Source organism: Jaculus jaculus, chromosome 7 (genome assembly GCF_020740685.1).
Source record: "Jaculus jaculus isolate mJacJac1 chromosome 7, mJacJac1.mat.Y.cur, whole genome shotgun sequence".
Taxonomy (NCBI): Eukaryota; Metazoa; Chordata; class Mammalia; order Rodentia; family Dipodidae; genus Jaculus; species Jaculus jaculus.
This window is the reverse complement of record NC_059108.1, coordinates 130,813,297-130,834,704: the sequence shown is the minus strand read 5'-3', so window position 1 is coordinate 130,834,704 and position 21,408 is coordinate 130,813,297. Positions and strand designations below refer to the sequence as shown.

Genomic DNA, 21,408 nt, shown 5'->3' with positions numbered 1-21,408 from the left:
AGTACATGATCATATCTCAAAAGTACTTTGAGGGCTGGAGAGATGGCTTAGCAAACGTTTAAGGCACTTGCTTGCAAAGCCAAAGGACCCAGGTTCAATTACCGAGTACCCACATAAGCCAGGTGCACAAGGTGGCGTATGTGTCTGGAGTTGGTTTGCAGTGGCTAGAGGCACCCGTTCTCCCTCTCTCTCTAATAAATAAAATAAAATAAATAAGATTGAAGCTGGCGTGGTGGTGCACACCTTTAATCCCAGCACTCAGGAGGCAAAGGGTAGGAAGATTACCATGAGTTCAAAGTCACCCTGAGACTACATAGTAAATTCCAAGTCAGCCTGGGCTAGAGTGAAACCCTACCTCCAAAAACAAAACAAACCTTTTTTTTTTTTTGAAAAATCAAAAATAAATAAAATTGATCATGTACATGTACCAAATTATTGCACTGTGTTCCATAAATATGTGCAAATATGTGTGTCGACTGTTCTTTGACACTGAAGGTTGGAGGAAAGACTTGGAAGTCAACCTGGGAACACAGCAAGATCTTGTCTCCCAGTATCTTTGCTCTGGACAGAAGAGGGAAGAAGTGAGGGAAAACTTCCTCCAGGGAGGCCTCAGACCCCAACCTGGGTCCAAACATGAACTGCGGAGTTTGTCGGTAAGCCCTGACAATAATACAAAATTCTGTATTTTCCAAAGGGCCCCACAATGCACATAAAGTTAATGGTACAAGTCTAAAAAGAAGTCTGACAGATAATTCAAATCCTGGCTCTAAATGAGCCTGAAAAAATTACCAAAATGTTCATACGAAAAAGATAATCCCTAGCCAACTGTGAGGAATAAATGAGACAAGACAAGTTGGGCTTCTACCATAGTGCTCAGTCACCAAAATGGAGGCCAGCAGAAAGCCACCACAGTCTGGGGAGGCACAGTCAGGAAGGAACCCTGGGACTACACTGTGAATTCCAGATCAGCCTGAGCTAGAGTGAGACCCTACCTTGAAAAACAAAAAAAATAAATAAAGTTGCTGTAGGGCTGGAGAGATGGCTTAGTAGTTAAGGCACTTGCCTGGAAAGCTAAAGGACTCAGGTTTGATTCCCCAGGACCCACTAAAGCCAGATGCACAAGGTGGCGCACACACACTCTTTTATAACTAACTAAATAAAATACTTTAAAGTTGCTGTAATAACTTACATCATCCTACATTGCACATCTTAAAATGCCCATAATCCATCCATGTAGCTCTTAGTTTTCTATACCAAATGAGAAACACAACAGAAGGGAAAGCTAGAAGTCAAGACAGATCCTTCATCATTTAAGACTAGCTTTGGACTCTGGAAAACCATTTAGATGAAAAGGCCAATCTAACATTATAGTTCCTTCAGATGATCCAGTAATTTTTTTTTCCTTTTGAGGTAGGGTCACCCTCCAGTCCAGGCTGACCTAGAATTCACTATGAAGGCTCTCAGGCTGGCTTGTCAGTCCAGGCTGACCTGGACTTCACTCTGTAGTCGAGCTCATGGTGATCCTCCTACCTCTGCATGTGCCACCACGCCCAGCTGATCCAACAAATGTTTTGGGGGAGAGGGTTGAGGTAGGGTCTTCCTCTCACCCAGGCTGACCTGTAATACACTCTGTAATCTCAGGGTGGCCTCAAACTCACAGCAATCCTTCTACCTCTGCCTCCCTAGTGCTGGAATCGAAGACGTGTGCCACCAAGCCTGATCCAATAATTTTAAAGGAAGTTTTGACTATTCCTATTCTATATTTCAGTTTAATCCATTCTACAACACCTAAATAAGAATTCATGACTACTCAGCCCAAAAGGTTAAAAAGTTTGCAGGTGATAGACTTTTCCCTTACACATATTTTGGTTATTTTTAGAGTCCACATAAAAACAGCTAGGACAGAGAGAAATGCAAATGAAATTCCTGAGGTCTACTCAGATAGCAGTCAAGATAAGGTCAGTGGATATTTGGAATACCTAAGATGCTAATTTAAAATAAAACACTCCCACAGCCAAGAACACTTTCTAAAGTTGTGTTTCAGAGTAATGGCTTGCACTATACAATTGATTCCTCTCTACTGCAACAAATTCCATAGGAAAAACTGTTCTCATTGGCCAGAAGGTGCTACAAGAAGTAAGCCAAGTACAGCCAGGAGGCTGACTCTGCCTCACAGCAATCTTCCCTCCCTGCTAGAACCAGAACTGTCCAAGTGCTTCACTGACAAAGAAGTAAAGGTCTTGGGCTGGAGAGACAGCTTAGCAGTTTAGGCGCTTGCCTGGAAAGCTAAAGGACTCAGGTTCAATTCTCCAGGACCCACTAAAGCCAGATGCACAAGGGGGCACATGCATCCGGAGTTCATTTGCAAGGACTGAAGGCCCTAGTGCACCCATTCTCTCTCTCATTCTCTATCTCTTTCTCTCTCAAATTATTTATTTATTTATTTTACTATTTTTTTTTTAAGTAGCAAAGGTATGAAGAAAATGGTGAGCTGAGTGTAATGGTTCGTAACTGTCATCCCTGCTACTCAGGGGGCTCAGGCAGGAGGAATACAAGTTTGATACCAGCCTGAACTACATACATAGCAAGGCCCTGCAAAGACGACAGAACTGGAGGCTGGAGAGATGGCTCAGTATTTTAAGGTGCTTGCCTGCAAAGCCAAACAACCCACGTTCAATTCCCCAGTACCCACATAAAGGCAGATGTACAAAGTGGCACATGCATCTGGAGTCAGTTTGCAGCAACTGGAAGCCCTGGAGTACCCATTCTCTCTCCTCCATTGTTCCTCTCTCCCTCTCCTTCCCTCCCTCTCTCCCCCCCCCACCTCCCCATCTGCTTGAAAATAATGAATAAATTAACTAATTAAAAACTATTAAGACTTCAGCCTTTTGCAAAGCCAATCCTTGAAAACTAGGTTACTAAAAAAGAAAGAAAAGAAAAAAAGGCAAGCTGAGTGTGGTGGTGCAGGCCTTTATTCCCAGCACTAGGAGGATCACAGTGAGTTCCAGGCCACCCTGAGACTACATAATTAGTTCCAGGTCAGCATGGGCTAGAGTAAGACCCTACCTCCAAAAAATTTTTTTAAATAAACAGGAAGGGAAAGAGGGAGGAAGAGAAGAAAGGAGGGGGGAGAAAAGAAAATGGTGCCTTTATACCTGTGTACAAAGCTTTGGAAACATTCCACCCTCTCCAGGAACTAAAATCATAGGGCAAATAAAGGCTGGCCAAACTGAACTGCAATCCATGCTTATCACTTGAAACGCAAAACAAAAGTCTTGATTTTGAAAATAAGGGTTATTTATTCAGGAACTAGATGCTGTAAGGAGAAAGGCACTATCCCCCGTACCAGATATGCAGCTTACATGCTGAAGAATAGGTGAGTGGAGCTAAAGTGTAACTAGGTGAACAGCACAAGCAGACATTTGTGATTTTACCTCAGGGGACTTCACACATGCTAGAACTCAAGTTTAAGTCGGGGCGGGACACAAAGGATTGGCTTTTTTTTTCCCCCTGAGGTAGGGTCTCACTCTAGCCCAGGCTGACCTGGAATTCACTATGTAGCCTCAGGGTGGCCTTCTACCTCTGCCTCCCGAGTGCTGGGATTAAAGGCATGAGCCAGCATGGATTTATTCATTTTTAATTTTACATAGAATACATTTGCAGCTGGTCATGGTGGCACATGCCTTTAATCCCAGCACTTGGGAGGCAGAGGTAGGAGGATCACCATGAGTTCGAGGCCAACCTGAGACTACATAGTAAATTCCAGGTCAGCCTGGACTAGAGTGAAACCCTACCTGAGGGGGGGGGGGGGAGTTCATGAAAAATGTCACTAAATCCATTGGTGGCACAATAAAAAAAAAAAAGTGATAATTTTGAATTTTAAAAAGACATAATCTAAAGAATAAAATAATCTAAATTGTCATAATCATTAGTCCTAAAATTTGGGAAGAAAATACAGCAAATTCAATCTTACTAAAAAATCACTTCTTAAGGGCAACAGACCAGAACACCATATACATTAATTTTTCAGCTGACATGGAAACAGGGGTTTCAATATGACCTTTAAGTTATGATGGCAGTTCTCACTTCAGCAGCACATATACTAAACTGGGAACGATACAGAGAGGATTAGCATGGCCCCTGTACAATGACGACATGCAAATTCGTGAAGCGGTCCATATTTAAGAAAAAAAAACTATGATGGCATAGTAATTGTAGTAGCTAAGTGATGTGTAAGAAGTGTGATTACTGATTACTAGTGCCACTCTAAGAACATCCTATAAACAGGTATGCATTCTTCCCATCAATGAAATCAACAAGATTTACAAAAATATGAAAAGAACTCACACGGAGCAAATTTGGCCAGTCACCACACCATAAGCACAGGAGTGACAAATAATACAACATTTAGGCGTGGTGGGTCACACCTGAAATTCCAACACTCAAGAGGCTGAGGCAAAAGGATTTTAAGTTCAAGACCAACCTGGATTACATAGTGAGAACCTGTCTTAAATACTAGCGACAGTAATGAAGATTAGCACATCGAGAGCTCATTTCCTTAACAGCAGGTCCTCTTCTGTCTTACACTTAATATTATTTAATCCTCAACACCACCACCAAGTAGGTACTATCATTATGCTCAATTTGAAAAGCTGTTAGATTTGGGAAATTAAACACTGGGATCCAACCCAGGGGCTTCTGAGTGCAGACAGCCTCGAGACTTTGTTTAGCAGCCTTCTCCAGCAAATGGAAAAGAGTGCCACCGACACACTTTCCAGAGGAAAGGGACTTCTTCCCAACTCACAAGAACCTGCTTCTGGAAGCGGCACTATCCCCCTAGGAAAAGATCCCACACTTTTGGGGCAACACCCTTTAGAGTCCGTGCTCACCAGGCCACTCCTGGATGGTCGACCTCCGGTGTGGTCTGCGGAGGGTGGGGGATCCTATCACAACCGGGATCTTACAGTACACAAGCCCAGGTTGTTTTGATTTAGAAACAAGGCCTAGTATGTAACCCAGGCTGACTGACCTCAAACTCAAACCCAAGATCTTCCTGTGTACTGTGATGGATTCCCATTCCAGGCGGAAATTCCCTAAAATTCCATAAAGGTTTTCAGTCTCTTGGAAAAAAAAAAAAAAGTGAAACTCAGCTGGGCAGGGTGGTGCTGTGGGATTGCTGTGGGTGTGAGGCACTCTGAGACTACATAGTAAATTCCATGTCAGCCTGGGCTAGAGTGAGACCCTACTACCTGGGGTGGGGGGTGGGGGGAGGCACAAAAATTGGGCTCAGGGGCTGGAGAGATGGCTCAGCAGTTAAGGCACTTGCCTGCAAAGCCTAAGAACCCAGATTCGATTCCACAATACCTACATAGAGCCAGACACACAAGGTGGCACATGCATCTGTAGTTCATTTGCATTAACTAGAGACCCTGGAGCACCCATTCTCTCTGTTTCTCTTCTGAATCTCTCTGCTTGCAAATAAATATTTAAAACATTAAACTCAGCCAGTGTGGTGGCACACCTTTAATCCCAGCACTCAGGAGGCAGAAGTAGGAGAATCACCGTGAGTTTGAGGCCACCCTGAGATTCCATAGTGAATTCCAGGTCAGCCTGGGCTAGAGTGAGACCTTGAGACCTTACCTCGAAAAACCAAAACATAAAATAAATAAAAAGTTGAACTCAAAGCTGGGCATGGTGGCGCACGTCTTATATCTCAGCTCTTGAGAGGCAGAGGTAGAAAGATTGCCTGAGTTCGAGGCCACCTTGAGAATACAGAGTGAATTCCATGTCAGCCTGGGCTACTGTGAGACCCTACTTCAAGAAACAAACAAAAAAAAAAAGGAACACAGTTAGGCATGGTGGTGCACCCCTTTAATCCAGCACTTAGGAGGCAGAAGTAGGAGGGTCTCCACGAGTGCGAGTCCAGCCTGGGGTTACAAAGTGAGTTAGTTCCAGATCAGTCTAGGCTAGATTAAGATCCCACATGGAAGAAGAAAAATGAAAAGAACAGAAAAATAAAATAGTGGGCTCAGAAGCTGAGCGTGATGGTACACACCTGTTATCCCAGCACTCCAGAGGTAGAGGCAGGAAGATGAGAGTTTAAGGTCATCCTCAACCACACAGTGAGTTCAAGTTATATAAGACCTGTCTCCAAAGAAAGAAAGAGAGAGAGAGAGAGAAAGAAAAGAAAAAGATAAGAAGAAAAATTGTGCTCAAAATACACTCCCAGCTATAGGAAGGTGCTTCTTTCCTGAGACTAAGCCTCTGACAAGAAATGGCAATTTTTCTGACCTGATGAGCAGAATGCCAGCAAGGCTTGTGGGCTCAGTTCAGCCCTGAGTTTATAGAGCAGTTTATTCTCTGGGTACAAAAGCAAATGTGCCACATTTCCTTTAAAAGCTGGGTTTGGGGCTACAGAGATGGCTTAATGGTTAAGCGCTTGCCTGTGAAGCCTAAGGACTCAGTTTGAGGCTCGATTCCCCAGGACCCACGTTAGCCAGATGCACAAGGGGGCACATGCATCTGGAGCTCCTCTGCAGTGGCTGCAGGCCCTGGCGTGCCCATTCTCTACCTCTCTCTTTGACTGTCGTCACTCTCAAATAAATAAAATAAACAAAAAAGATTTAAAGGTGTGTGCCAGCACAGTCAGCTTAAAAATAAATAAAAGCTGGGCTTGTAGGTAGACCTGGTGAATTTGGATGAGATTTTCAGAAAAAACGAAACCAAAATATGAAGAACAGTGATGAGTGAAGAAAGCAAAAAAAAAAAAAAAAAAAAAGGCAAACTAAACTCAAGCAGGAACAGTCACCGAGGCCCACTCTTCAGCTCTTTAGGCTTCTCTTTCTCCGCTTCAGGCTGATCCACCAGTTTCTGCCCAGGACTCTCTCCTGGGTCCAACTGCAGAGATCTACGACCTCCTCCCTTTCCCCTGGACAGCCTCACTCCTCTCCCGGCCTTGATCTTCTCAGACAGGCTGAGCACTCCCAGTCTCTTTAGCCCGCTCTGTGCACTACTGGGCTCTTATATACATATCCACCTGAGAATCAACATCTCCAACTAGTACCTCAAACGTGGCTATTCACTTCCAAAACTGAACTCAGCTCCTTTTATGCTTCCTCACCCAATTATTAAAAATCACCATCATCTACTGAAACTCTGAGTAGCAACCTGGACCCCTTGCTAACTCCTCCCAACATATGAGAGGCAGGGCCTAAGTATCTCCAGCATCTATTCACTTCTCTCCATTCCAGTCTAAACCCAGATGGCCAATGCCAGGTGGCATTGAACTACTCCCTAATCATATTCTTTCTGCAAAAGGCTCATTTCTTGCAAAAACACACCTAGCCAGGCGTGGTGGTGCATGCCTTTAATCCCAGCACACGGGAGGCAGAAGTAGGAGGACACAGTGAATTCCAGGTCAGCCTGGGCTACAATGAGACTCTCCCACCAAAAAAAAAAAAAAAAAAAGACACCATTTGGATTTATAAAGACTCCACAACTTCTTGCTCACTAAGTTAAGGGTTTCCCAGGGCACAACTTCCTATGATTATCATAACAGACCAATTATTAGTGATTGTGGCATTACATGCACATTCAATCCCACAACCAGTGTGAGAATGAGGAGCCACTGTTATCCTCATGGTTCAGATGAGTACTGGAGCTCAGAAATAGCAAATAAACTTGCCTAAGGTCACACAATTGGTTGGTGAGGAAACCCAAATTCTAACTTCAGATGTGTATCTCTAGAATCTTCACCTATCCTATGGAAAACAGTGAATGAATGATGGATAAATGAATTGAATGGTCAGTAAACTGATTTGAGGAACTTGGATAACCATAATGTGTTCATATTTGATTCTCAATGGCTTCTGTAGGCAGTGTGATATTCAGAACACCAACCCTACAAATTCTCTGATGGATCAATACTACAGAAAGTCTTTTTGCTCTCATCTACTCCTCCATCCCAGGGAGAAGGGCTTGCAGGCATAATTCTGTAATCAGCCAGGGCATCCTTTAGGGTCTGATGGGCAAGGACAAACAGCCAGTGCCAAGCAGGGAAGAACGCCAGGCCAGAGATGCCTGCAGCCACCTCTGTAACTTACCTCCCTCAGCTCCAGCCTTTGGGCCACAGCTTCGAGGCTCTCCTGGCCAGTGCTCTCCACAGACAGGGTGAATTCCACAAACTCATTGTTGAGCAGCTGGATGCGTGCAACCAGGCAGCTCTTGCTGGACACCATGTAGCGCCGCGTGCGTTTCAATTTCAGTCCAAAAGGCAGTGGCATCTTTTCCTTCGGAGAGCAGAGAGTTCAGGAGGGAAAAGCACCCGCACCAATCCAGGAGTGATGATGGCCCGGCCAAAAAAAAAAAAGACCCTCTCCTGTCCACGCAACTCTTTCCAGTCCCCAGCGGATCACCCAACAGCTGCCGCAGCCATTAAGAAGCCACTGAGTCTCCAAAGGCCAACAAGCAAAGGGAGCGTCCACGCCAGCGCTGAGGAAAGAGGAAAGCAGGTTACACAGAAACTCCAGACGTGGCTCTTTTAAAACAATTGAGAAAAAAAAAAAAACAGGTGGAGCTGCGTGGAAAGAATAAGTTTTGCTTCTCCACAGGAAAAAGCACTAATAGGATCAGGGAGGGGGTGAGGAAGTTTATCCTGAGAGCTGAGGGTTGGGCCCAGTGTCAGACTCCACCCTTTATCCTCACTCCTTCCCACAAAGATAACCTGTGGCTACAGCAAGGATTAAATGGAATCATGTCCATATATAACTCAAATTCAGTAGTTAGCATTAATTGATCATCTCCCTAGTTTGCAAGAAAGTCTTCTCTCCCCGCCTCCCCCCACCCATAGGTGACTTGAGCTCCCAGTCCTGCAGATACCAAAGTTCTGCCCTCTGGGACCGCACGCTTCCAAAAGGGTCCGCGTCCATTCGGGCAACGTAACCACCCACTTCACGTGGGACGAACCGTCCCTCTAACATACGGCCGTGGTCACATTCAAACGGGATAAAACGCTTAGCAGGCGGGTGTAAAGGCCCTCCCTCGCCCGTATTAACGTCACCAGAACGATTCAATGCATCAACAAGTCGGGAGACCCTACCGACGGCCGAAATCAACCCGCGGTAGCCCTGACAAAAGTCCCCAGGGATCCTCTCCCGGTGTCAAGTCACCTAAGGAGCCGGGGGCAGTTCACCTGAAGAGCGGGACGAGGTCTTGAGCGCCATCCCGGGAGGAGCGGGACAGGCGAGGGTCCGCAAGCCCGCGGAGGAAAGCGCGGCGGACGCCCCTCGGGCGAGTCCTCCCACCGCGGGAAAGCCTGCGGGGCTGCCCAGCAGACCCGTGGTGGCGGAAGTCCCGGAACCCTCCGCCTGCGGCTGCGTTTCCGGACGGACGTGCTCCGCCAGGACCGGTCCCCCCCCCCCCCACACACACACACCACCCGTGGCACCCGGAGGGAGGGAGCATTTTTAAAGGGGCCAGCCCGAGCTCCGGCGGCCGGGGAAGAGAGAGGGCGCGCAGTTCAATGTCCGGGCTGGAGCGACAGCACCCCCAAAACACACCGCTTCTTAAATTACACCTGCTCAGGGTTATTTCTGTGTTGAGACAAAACTGGGAAGAGCTCTGGATTTTTATGTCTCCTAAACAGAAAACCTCAGGGATTTCCAATGCTCCGACTGCTCACCCTCCCCGCCGGGTGCTCGGAGGAGGAAGGGCTCGGCGAGGCTGGGTCGGTCCTCGGTTACGGGATTGGAGCCCCGGACGGCGCAGACCCGCAGAGAGCGAGACAGAAACGAGCGGCTTTCTCTGCTTCACGCTGGGAGAGACTTAGCTGGGATTCGATCCCACATGCCCCCCCCCCCCCCCCCCGCTCCCAGTCCTGGGTTCTGTTCGGCCCTCGAGCCTGCGGGCGTAATGAGCACTCGGGCGGTGGGCATGGCTGAGCGACAGAAAGGGAGTGAGGGATTACCCTAGGCTCTGCCAAACTTACCATTTTGAAATTCCATTCCACAAATACGTATTGCGTCTCTGAGCTCACGGCAACGTAATGAGCATCTTGGAGAAATCCAAGACGAATCCTAAGCAGTGGCCGTTCTTAAGGAGATTACAAGCATGCTATAATTACATTCAGAGCTGTCTCTCTAATAGGTTCCCGATCAGAGGTTTCTGTCTGATTGTGTTTGGGTTTCTGCAATTGTTTCCAATGCCCTTTCCTGCTTCAAGAGTACAAATAGATGAAGCAAAATGGCAGGGGAAAAAAAAAATCAAGAAAATAAAATCTTCAAAGAACCTTAATTGAAAGCCGGGCATGGTGGCGCACGCCTTTAATCCCAGCACTTGGGAGGATCGCCATGAGTTCGAGGCCAGCCTGAGACTACATATGACTTCCAAGTCAGACTGAGCTAGAGTGAGACGCTACCTCGAAAACCAAAAAAAAAAAAAAAAAAAAGGGAACTTTAATTGAACTTTTTAAACCAGGAGATTGCATAAAATGCTGTTTGTGTAAACTTTAAAAGACTAATAATACATATGTTGTATGCAGCAAGCCTTTTCATGTTATAAAGTGATAAATTTCAATTTTATACAAATTATGGTAACTGGAAACAAGACAGATTAAGTGATGTTAATTTAAAAAGTTCATATGTATGGGCTATTCAATTTAATGTATTTAATTTAATGTAATTCAATTTAATGTATGGGCTATTAAAATATGGTAGTTTCTTCACTACAAAGACAGAACTACACTTTGAATGCAATAGATACTATATATAACTTAATTATGAACTTAAGCGCTGATCAGGCAAACTCAAACTTCCAAATGTCCTTAAGGTTGGAGATGTTTTACACTATCAAGGAAAGAAAAAGCCAAAGTTTTCTCGTATGATACTGTAATATAATCGAAAGACTTATCTATACATCTTCCCTAAGATTCCCACAGGAATAGGTTGCTTCTTGCTTACTTTTTTAAAACCCAGTGTTAAATGTCCTGCCTAATAACTTACAAATTCATCAGTGATTTACCTATTTTGTCAGCTATGTAGAGTATTTGGTATCTGATGTCAAAAAAATTATGGCACATGCCCTTAATCCCAGTACTCGGGAGGTAGAGGTAGGAGGGCCATGAGTTCGAGGCCAGCCTGGGAATTGAGAGTGATTGCTAGGTCAGCCTGGGCTAAAGTGAGACCCTATTTCAAAAAAATATGTATGAATGTTTGAATTTTAGAAGCAAGAGGAATGGAAAATTAGAGCTGGGCATGGTGGCGCATGCCTTTAATCCTAGCACTGGGGACATAGAGCTAGGAAGATCACTGTGAGTTCGAGGCCAGCCTGAGACTACATAGTGAATTCCAGGTCAGCCTGGGCTAGAGTGAGACCCTACATCAAAAAACCAAAAACAAGAAAGAAAGGGAAAAAAAATAGGATGTTTTGGGGGTTCTCAAAAAAAATAAAATAAAAACATGGGATGGAGAGATGGCTCAACAATTAAAGACACTTGCTTGCAATTCCTAAATACTCACATAAAGCCAGATGCACAACATATATACTCTTTCTCCCCTTGCAAATAAATAAAGATATTTAAAAGAAAAAATAAGATAGCAGCTTTACAAAACCATGCATATAAAAGTCTGTTTCAGTAAACACTTACAAGATAGTCTGCACTATTTGTGAATTCATTTAAATTTTTCCTGTCCACATCCCTTTCCAAAAGTTTTTTCAAATACATTATAACTCTGAGTCTGATAAGATTCCCCCCTCCAAGGGGCTAACATGTGCATGTAACTTTGCCACTTTTAACATAATCACAAAAGGAAAGTATATGGCATATTTTGAACATTTGTATCTACTGCATATCAACCCTGTTTCTCACGGACCAATATTTGTGCATAGATACTTTATAATTAAATGCCCTAGAAAGAGATAGCTATGTACAGAGTTTAAAACAAAAATCTTATCTCAAATTTTAAAAAACTAAATCTGTCATCGAGTATGAGGCAAACAGAGATTGTCACTTGGAGCTCACGAATGTTCTGAATGTGTTTTCCAGTATACACTGTCACCATAAGGCTTTCTCAGCGAAGAAAAAAAATTGGACAAGCATGCCAAGAGCGACCAATCTAATCAGGATTGGCAGAAATCGTAAGTCGGAATTTGCAGATCCGAGAATTCCTTCTCCCAGAGTAAACACTCTTTTACACCAAAAGCCGAAACAAGGAGTTTCTAACCAGTGCTTTTCTCCACTCCCCCACGTTGCCAGAGTTATCAGGCAAATTTCACCCTTGTTTATTTCGAGGGGCGCGGGGAGGGGGGGGCGAGGGGGAATGCCTACGATTTAAAACCCTGATCCTGAATTAAGCCGCAGCCATCCGCGGAGGAGTTCCAGCCAGGACGTTCAAGCCCCTTTTTTATTTTTATTTTTTTTTTAGAAATGACTGCGGGGTTCAGAGCGACCCTGCAAAGAGAAGCCCCTTTCCCTCTTCGCAGGGTCCCTCGGCCGCCACTTCCCGGCTGGCGATGGGGGGGGAGGTGGGGAGTCCCCGGCGCGCTCACCTGCTCCCGCATCCTCGCTCGGGCTCCGCGCGCCCGCTCAGCGTCCCGCCCTCCCCGGGCCCCGCCGCGCCCCGGGGCGCTCTCGGGCCCCGCGCGCCTCGTTTCCCGTGCCCGGGCACCGCGGCCCGCACGCCGGGCCCCGCGCACCACTCACACCCGGGGGGCGGCCCCGATCGGCCCTGGGCGCGCGGGGAGGCCTGCGGGGGAGCCGGCCGCAGCCAGAGGCGCGCGGGGAGAGCCGGCGGCGGGGCGGGCGGGCCCGGCGTCCCTCCCCCTGGGCCGGGCGGGCGGGGGGCGGGCGGATCCGGGGAGGCGGCGGCGGCCGTGACCTCAGAGAGTTGGAATGCGGGCGGCGGGCGGCGGGGGAGGCGCGGACAGCTGCGCCCGGCCGGGCCGCCGGGGAGGGGGCGCGCCGCGGCTTTTTTTTTTTTTTTTTTAATCGTGTGACTAGTTATTTTAAGTTTCCAAATAAAGCCAGGCCTTTAAATAAAATAAGGGGTATGGGGGGGGAGGGATGTCATTTCGGTTCAGGTAAGGGGTTCTATTCCTGTGTAATGGGGGAGGGGGCGTTGGAGAATGCTATTGCTGTCGGTGGAGTTAGCTCGTTTATTCTTGGACATCAGAAATGTTGTAAATCTTCCTGCAAGTACTTGCTTAGTTCAAACGATGTATCCAGAAAGCTATGCACTTGGTCAGTACTGGGTAAGAAAAAAAAAAAGAATTCTTATCACCCACCACCACCCCCCAAAACGGCTGAGACTCCCAGGAAATTTTGTGCCCAAGAGAGGGTGCAGCCGGCTGTGGCGGCGCAGACCCGTAGGAAATTGCTGAAGTGGCGCAGGCAGGAGCATCAGGAATTCGAAGCCAGCCTGAGCTACACGTTTTAAGCCGGGCGTGGTGGCACATTTCTTTAATTCCAGCGTCGGATCGCGGTGAATTCGAGGCCACCCTGAGACTACATAGTGAATTCCAGGTCAGCCTGGGCTAGAGTGACATGCTACCTCGAAAAAAACAAGCAAAAATAGTGTGCATATGAAGAGTATGCATATGCAATACAGAATAAAGCTAAATAAGAATGAAGGCTTGCCTGCCTTAAATCCCAGCACTCGGGAGGCAAAGGTAAGAGGATCGCGGAGAGTTCAAGGCAGCCCTGAGACTACATAGTGAATTCCAGGTCAGCCTGAGCCAGAGTGACCTACCTCGGGGGAAAAAAAAAAAAAAAAAAAGAATGAAGGCTCCATCGTCAATTCATTAATGTATGGCTATTAATTTGCTTCTCAAAAACAGCCTAATCTATGTAAATAATCAATCATGGACTGTAAAGTACCTCACAGAGGAGTATGTTTTGGTGAAAAAAAAAGCTAGTAAAAATTATGAATATGAAAGATTTATTTAAAAAAATGAAAGGCCAGGCGTGGTGATGAACTCTTTAATCCCAGCACGTGGGAGGCGGAAGTAGAAGGATCACAGTGAGTTTGAGGCCACCCTGAGATTACATAGTGAATTCCCGGTCAGCCTGAGCGAGAGAGAGACCCTACCTGGGGGTGGGGGGAGAATGAAGGCCCCAAGGCTATATTATTTGGATTCAAATCCCAGTTCCAACTCTTACTAGCTGGTAAAAATCTCCGAACCTTTCTGCCTGTTTCCTATAAAGTGGGAGCGATGGCATTCAGTCTAGTAAAGGTGAGTGAAATATGTGCAAAATGTTTCATTTAATTCCAGGCCCTGAGAGTTTTAATTGTAATTGTGCACTGTGCTACTGCTGTTACTGTGTCAAAACTAGCTGAGGAACCCTGACGCCGTTACCACAGAGTGACCCTGCATGGCGTGTCCTTTGATGACAGCAGAAATCGTTTCCCTAAATCTTAATTTATTTTTGTTTTGGTTTCCTTTGAGGTAGGATCTCACACTAGCCCATGCTGACCTGAAATTCACTATGTAGTCTCTGGTTGGCCTGGAACTCACAGTGATCCTACCTCTGCCTCCCTGGTGCCAGGACACCACACCCAGCTTCAATTTAAAAAGAAAAAAAAAAACTTTATTTTTATTTCTATTTATTTATTTGAGAGAGAATGGGTGCACCAGAGCCTCCAGCTGCTGCAAAGGAGGTCCAAACTCATATATCTGGCTTACATGAGTCCTGGGGAATTGAATCTGGGTCCTTTGGCTTTGCAAGCAAGTGCATTAACCACTAAGCCATTTCTCCAGCCCCTAAATTTTAATTTAGATGTTTTTTGCTTTTATTCTGTTTCTGGAGTACTTTGACTTTACATTCTGTTTAAATCACTTCTACAGTTAACAGGTATGTTTTGAGTACTTACTACGTATGAGATACTGTGCACAGCAAGGACTGCTGGTCTCTTGATGAGCACAGCAGGTGGGAGTGCCATGGTAAAGTATGAATGTGTTTGGAACCCCAGCACCGTGCAGCTTGGGTGATTTAACTAATGGCAAACAACATTACCTGGGTTTCGAATGAGGAACAATAGACTACCTCTGTTCATTGGTATTCCTGTTGGAGGTCATGGGAAAACAAAAAGACCTGAGATTGTATTCCTTTTCTGGTCTTCTGAGCTAGCAATCCTGGAATTATGTGTGGCTTTATCTCTGGTTGTCATCAAGACCTGACATTTCCTCCTTCAGAATATATCTCTAAATTCTTTTCTGTTCCCTGTGGTACATTCTTATCCAAACCATCATCATTTTGCATCCTGATTATTTCAACAAGGATGGTCACCTTGTTTCTCAGTTCTCACTCCCCTGCCACTATCAGGCTTTCCTGTCAGCCTTAGGACCTCTTCCCAAGGCAAGGCTATGCTACTGGCCTCTCTGGCCACCCCTATTTCTCTCTTCGCTCCAGTGTGGCCTCTGCTCCCCACCAAGCTGCAGCTCCTTTAGTGTTCCTTCCCTCTGTCTCAGCCTCCCACTTGTCTCCAAGCCTCAGTTCAGGACTCTGCTTCCAAGACAGCTTTCTAGCCACCCCATTCTGCAGTGACATCTGCACTTGGCAGGAGCTTTAAAAATTGTTTCATGGAGGCTTCTTTTATATCTTCTAGAATTCCTAGGGACGGTACTGGGCAGAGAGTAAGTACTAAATAAAAACGTGTTAATTGAATCGGGAAGAAAATAAAAGAATTTTAAAAATAGAAAATGACCATAAAACCCAAGTGGTGTTTTAGACAACTGAGTTGAACCTCCTTGCAGTCCCCAGATGTCATTTCCTGACCATGCACTTAAGTTCTATTTTCCCTCAGTCATGTTAATTTGGCAGGAATATCCCCATGGCAAGGCATGAGAACAAGTCCTTCAAAGCATGAGACAAAATTATTATTGGCTTATGTTTCCTATGTAGGAGAGTGAGGTAATTTATATGGTTCAACCCCAACATATAAAAAGGATTTTAAATGAAAAGACTCCTTCTCACCCTGCCTGCTGGACACCCAGTTTTTTCTGAGGTAACTAGTGTTATTTCCTTCCTGTGTATCCTTAGAAGTATTCTATAGAGATGTAGGCTACTACTACTACTAGTACTACACACACACACACACACACACACACACACACACGCTCACACACACATTTCTTTCTTTTTAAAATATTTTTACTGATTTGTTTGGGAAAGAGGGAGAAGAGAGAGCTTGGGCGTGACAGAGCCTCATGCCACTGCAAATGAACTCCAGATGCACGAACCACTCTGTGTGTCTGGCTTTACATAGGTACTAGGGTCTCCAGCCTAAGCCAGTAGGCTTTGAAAGCAAGTGCCTTTAATAGCTGAGCCATCTCCCCAGCCCATTATTATTAGGTACTTTCTTGCTATAAATAAATAGTTGACCAGAAGCAACTTAAAGAAGGAAAGGGTTTAATTCAGCTTACAGTTCCAAGGGGATATATTCCATCACTGCAGGGAAGGCATGGTAGCCGGAGTGGGAAACTGAACTAGTCACATTGTAGTCAGGAAGCAGAAAAACAAACAGGAAGTGGGGCCAAGCTATAAAACCTCAAAACCCCTCCCCTCATTTGCTGACTTCTAGCAAGGCTATACCTCCTAAAAGGTTCCACAGCCTTCCTGGAACAATGCCACCAGCTGGGAATGATGTGTTCAAACACATGAATATATGGGGACATTTTAAATTTAAATCAATATATATACACTTTACCCAGAAAGTGGAAGGAAATTGAGGTTTGGGTAATACATTGACTGGTATTTTCTTAGAAGTTAAAAGGAATGATTTTGCTTTGATAGCCACTACGACACTCAATATAAATTGCCATAATCTGTAAGTATCCAAATTGAAGGATTGCTTTGCCTTACAATGGCAATGATGCCTAGGAGAGAGGGTGGAAGAGATCGGACTAAGTAAAGTGAGATCTTTGATCATGGAGTCACCTTGATCTCTCACTGCCTCACTCAATATTGCACTAGGTGCAGTAGCTTTTCAGCTGCAAAAAAATATTGATGGTTTTGTGCATTAGTTTCTCTGAACCTCAAGGAAATGATATTGGCAATAATCTTGCTCAAATGGTGACAAAGTAAAAAAGCATGTCAACTTCAGTGGCAAAAGAAACTGGTGCACCGGGTGTGGTGTCATGGGCCTTTGATTCCAGTTCTGGGGAGGCAGAGGTAGGAGGATCGCTGTGAGTTTGAGGCCAGCCTGAGACTACAGAGTGAGTTCCAGGTCAATCTGAGCTGGAGTGAGACCTTACCTCAAAAAAACAAAACACAAAAAAAGAAATCAAAGGAAGGGTAGGACGGCTTACAATGTACTCTTCCAGACACAAATGGTCTGGATATCCATGACCTCACAGTGCTTGGCACTACCTACACAAGACCATAATAGAAGGAAAAGATGATGATATCAAAATGAAAGAGATTAACTGAGAAGGGGGGGGATATGATGGAGAATGGATTTGTGAAGGGAAAAGTAGAGGAGTGAATTATCATGGTTTATTGTCTACAGTTATAGAAGTTATCAATAAAAAAATAAATTATGCCAGGCATGGTGGCACATGCCTTTAATCCTAGCACTCGAGAGGCGGAGGTAGGAGGATCTCCATGAGTTCGAGACCACCCTGAGACTACATAGTGAATTCCAGGTCAGCCTGAGCTAGAGTGAAATTCTGCCTTGGAAAAATAAATAAAAATACATATATTATAAAAAAAAAAGAGTAGCTGAGAGGGGAAGGGGATATGATGGAGAGTGAATTTGTGAAGGGAAAAGTGGAGGAGGAAATTATCATGATTTATTGTCTATAATTATGGAAATTGTCAATATTTTTTTTAAAAAAAAAAAGGACTGGTGTGACTAATTTCCAACACTCAGGAGTTCTGATCCAAAGGTAGACATACTGCTTCATATTTACTATTGAAGAAACACACACACACATATCTATTCACCTGACATGTATCGGAAGCAGGTGCTGTAAGGAGACAGGTGAATAAGATGTGTACCCTTGTCCTCAAGAACGCATCATGCAAACCACAGGTGAATAGATGGTTCTAGTTAGAGAGGATATTTACAATGAGTATAATCCAAATAGCCTCATAATGCCTGGTTAAACATTGAGATTACTCTCTGCCTGAATCCGGAAAAACAAATATAAGTTAATTAAGTACTCAAGGAAAAGAAAAGCATTTCAGGCTGGAGAAAACCCATTACCTTTGCCCACTTGCATTCATTCACAGACTGGAACTCTCTCTCTCTCTCTCTCTCTCTCTCTCTCACACACACACACACACACACACACAGAGAGAGAGAGAGAGAGAGAGAGAGAGAGAAGGGGGAGGGAAGGAGGAAGGGAAGGAGGGAGGGAGGGAGAGGGCGAGAACAAATCCCCACTGAAATGGAGCCCTCAGAGGCTGGAGACATCTGGGAACCACCATTAGAGGCTTCAGGGCCCTGTGGAGTTGGAGTTGGTACTGGGGCCCCTCTGACTTCATAGGTAATGCTCTTTTGCAGTTGTCTCTGCTCTTTGGAAGGTAGCCCAGAGCCCTCTTAGCTAGTACTGTAGTTCATTGTAATCCAGCCCTCATACTGTGCCTTAGAAGAAAAATATGGTATTTGTCTTGATCTAGTTTAGTCTGTTGAACACATTATACCCCAACTCCCTTTAACAGTGTGGTCTGTGAAACTGCATTTTACAGGGAAGCACCTGGAACAACCTAGAACCCCCAAGTGCCATTTGCTTATTGGGGGGCACTCCTTCTGTAGTTTAAGCCCTGTATCACCTGAGATCTGAATATGTTTAAGTTTTCAAATGCCCTGCAATTTTTCCCCATAATGTTAAACTGTCCTAAAAGCTAACCCTTTCTTGGCTATCTTTAAATAAGTATCCCTATTCTGAAGGGTTTTTTTTTTGTTGTTGTTGTTGTTGTTTTTGAGACAAGATCTTGCTATATCGCCCAGGCTGGCCTTGGACTCATGATCCGTTTTCCCCAGCCTCTCAAGTACTGGCATAACAGGTGTGATGTGCCACCATGCCTGGTTCTCAAAACATTAATGAAAATTCTTTTGACTTTTTTTTAAAATACAAAATAATAGTTTTGCAGTCACAGCAAAATTATCGACTATCTGGTAATTATACAAGATGTTTCTGTTCTGAGTTCTAAAATGGTAGATAAAAGAATAGAAAAAAAAAAACACCTTACCTGTCTTTTGGATTGTAAGTGTCATGAAAACAGAGACGCGCTCCTGCTCATCTGTGTGCTCTGGCTCCTACACAGTATCTGGCTTGGTGTAGGCATTTAATTTTTAATCAACAAACATAATGCTGTTGGGAGCCAGACACAAGTCTGTGGTGCTTCGCAAATATTAACTGCTTTTACCTCATGATAACCTTGTGCAAGGAAGATTAGTTCCTTACCACACATGAGGAAACTGAGGCAGAAACTAAAATTGAAAAAAGAGTAAGTTGCCTAAAGTCTCAGAGAAGGGCAGGACAGCATTCAAACCAGACAGTCTGGCTCCAGGACGCCTTTCTCATCACTGCTCCTCGGCCTGTCATCAATGTTGCATGAGTCTTTGTCGGATTTATCCATGAGGAATTCTTTTGTAAATTCAGTCTTTGATTTGTTTTAACCCACAAATATTTCATAAACGATTACTATATGTCTCATGTCCTGAAAGAAATTTTATAGAAATATAGAGACTGCTCAGTTTATAATTTTACTAGGAAGCTGGGTGTGGTGGCGCACACCTTTAATCCCAACACTCAGAAAGCAGAGGTAGGAGGGTCACCATGAGTTCGAGGCTATCCTGAGATTGCATAGTGAATTCCAGGTCAGCCTGGGCTAGAGTGAGACAGTACTTCAAAAAACCAAAATAAATAAATAAATAAAATTTTACCAGGGAGGATAAATACACACATACAGACGGCCTGAAAAATCACTTTATGAAATGTATGCATCATATTTATTTTCACATAGATGTTACAGCAATTCTGAAGAAAGTTTACTTATTAAGGGGTCAGTGGTGAGCAGATCTGAGGTAGCCCCATGATTGGTATTCTTTCTTTTTTTATTTGACAGAGAGAAAGAGAGAGAGAATGGGCGTGCCAGGGCCTCCAGCCACTGCAAACGAACTCCAGATGCATGCGCCCCCTTGTGCATCTGGCTAACTTGGGTCCTGGGAAATCAAACCTGGGTCCTTTGGCTTTGCAGGCAAATGCCTTTACAGTTAAGCCATCCCTCCAGCCCTGATTAGTATTCTTAAGTATCTGGAATGTTTACTTCTTCTAACAGATATGGTGCAAATAAAGGGTTTTATAGATGAAAAGAATGTTCTAAGGAAGGCTGGGGAATGGCTTAGTAGTTAAGGCCTTTGCCTGTGAAGCCTTAGGATCCTGTTCAATTCCCCAGGACCCACGTAAGCCAGATGTACAAGGGGGCACATGCATCTAGAGTTCGTTTGCAGTGCCTGGAGGCCCTGGCATGCCCATTCTCTCTCTATCTGCCTCTTTCTCTGCCTGTCACTCTCAAACAAGCAAATAAATAAAAATAAACAAAAAAGATTTTAAAAAAAGAATGTTCTGGGCTGGAGAAATGGCTTAATGAATAAGCACTTGCCTGTGAAGCCTAAGGACCCTGGTTCGAGGCTCAATTCTCCAGGACCCATGTTAGCCAGATGCTCAAGAGGGCACACACATCTGCAGTTCCTTTGTAGTGGCTAGAGGCCCTGGTGTGCCCATTCTCTCTCTCTCTGTCACTCTCAAATAAATAAAAAATGAACAACAACAACAAAAAGAATGTTCTGAGGAGCTGGAGAGATGGCTCAGCAGTTAAAGGTGCTTGCTTACAAAGCTTCTCCCCCTAGGTTCATTTCTTCAACCACCCACATATAGCTGAATGGGCATGCTCTTGCAGCAGCAAGGGACCCTGGTATGCCCACATGTACCGACACATGCAAATAAATACATAAATAATAATAATGAAGACCCTAAACCACTTGGTTTGAGGGTAAGGCCCTAGAGGGGCCTATCTTTATTAGAAGAAAGTGCTTTAAAAAGGAACCAAGTCTTGCCAGGCGTGGTGATGCATGCCTTTAACCCCAGCACTCGGGAGGCAGAGGTAGGAGGATTGCTGTGAGTTCGAGGCCACCCTGAGACTCCATAGTGAATTCCAGGTCAGCCTGAGCTAGAGTGAGACCCTACCTTGAAAACAAAAAAAAAAAAAAAAAAAAAAAAAAAAAGGAACCAAGTCTTGCCTGAGCTAAGAAAACCTTCTATTTACTAGATTGAGTAAACCATGTCATTATCAGCCTACAGGTGTTAACTTGACACAGATGAGAAGTTCACCCACTGAATACTCTCTGGAGTACTGACCAAGTGAGTGTTAAAAACTGCTAACTCATTAAGAAAAAAAAAAATGCG

At 44.7% G+C, this 21,408-nt stretch overlaps 1 protein-coding gene and 1 non-coding gene across 2 annotated transcripts in view; one reads left to right on the top strand and one right to left on the bottom strand.

Moving 5' to 3' along the window:
• The window catches only part of Ptpn21 (protein tyrosine phosphatase non-receptor type 21), a 71,140-nt gene extending 62,215 nt beyond the window's left edge, over positions 1 to 8,925 (bottom strand). Inside the window, exons 1-2 of the mRNA XM_004649356.2 lie at positions 8,878 to 8,925; positions 8,103 to 8,490 (exon numbers count right to left, since the gene is read on the bottom strand). Coding sequence (XP_004649413.2) covers positions 8,103 to 8,282 — 180 coding nt within the window. The 5' untranslated portion in view covers positions 8,283 to 8,490; positions 8,878 to 8,925. The remainder of the gene's footprint in view (positions 1 to 8,102; positions 8,491 to 8,877) is intronic.
• LOC123462490 lies at positions 4,079 to 4,185 on the top strand. Its single transcript, XR_006638309.1, has one exon. It is a non-coding gene; the product is annotated as a U6 spliceosomal RNA (small nuclear RNA).
• Positions 8,926 to 21,408: the final 12,483 nt, after the last annotated feature.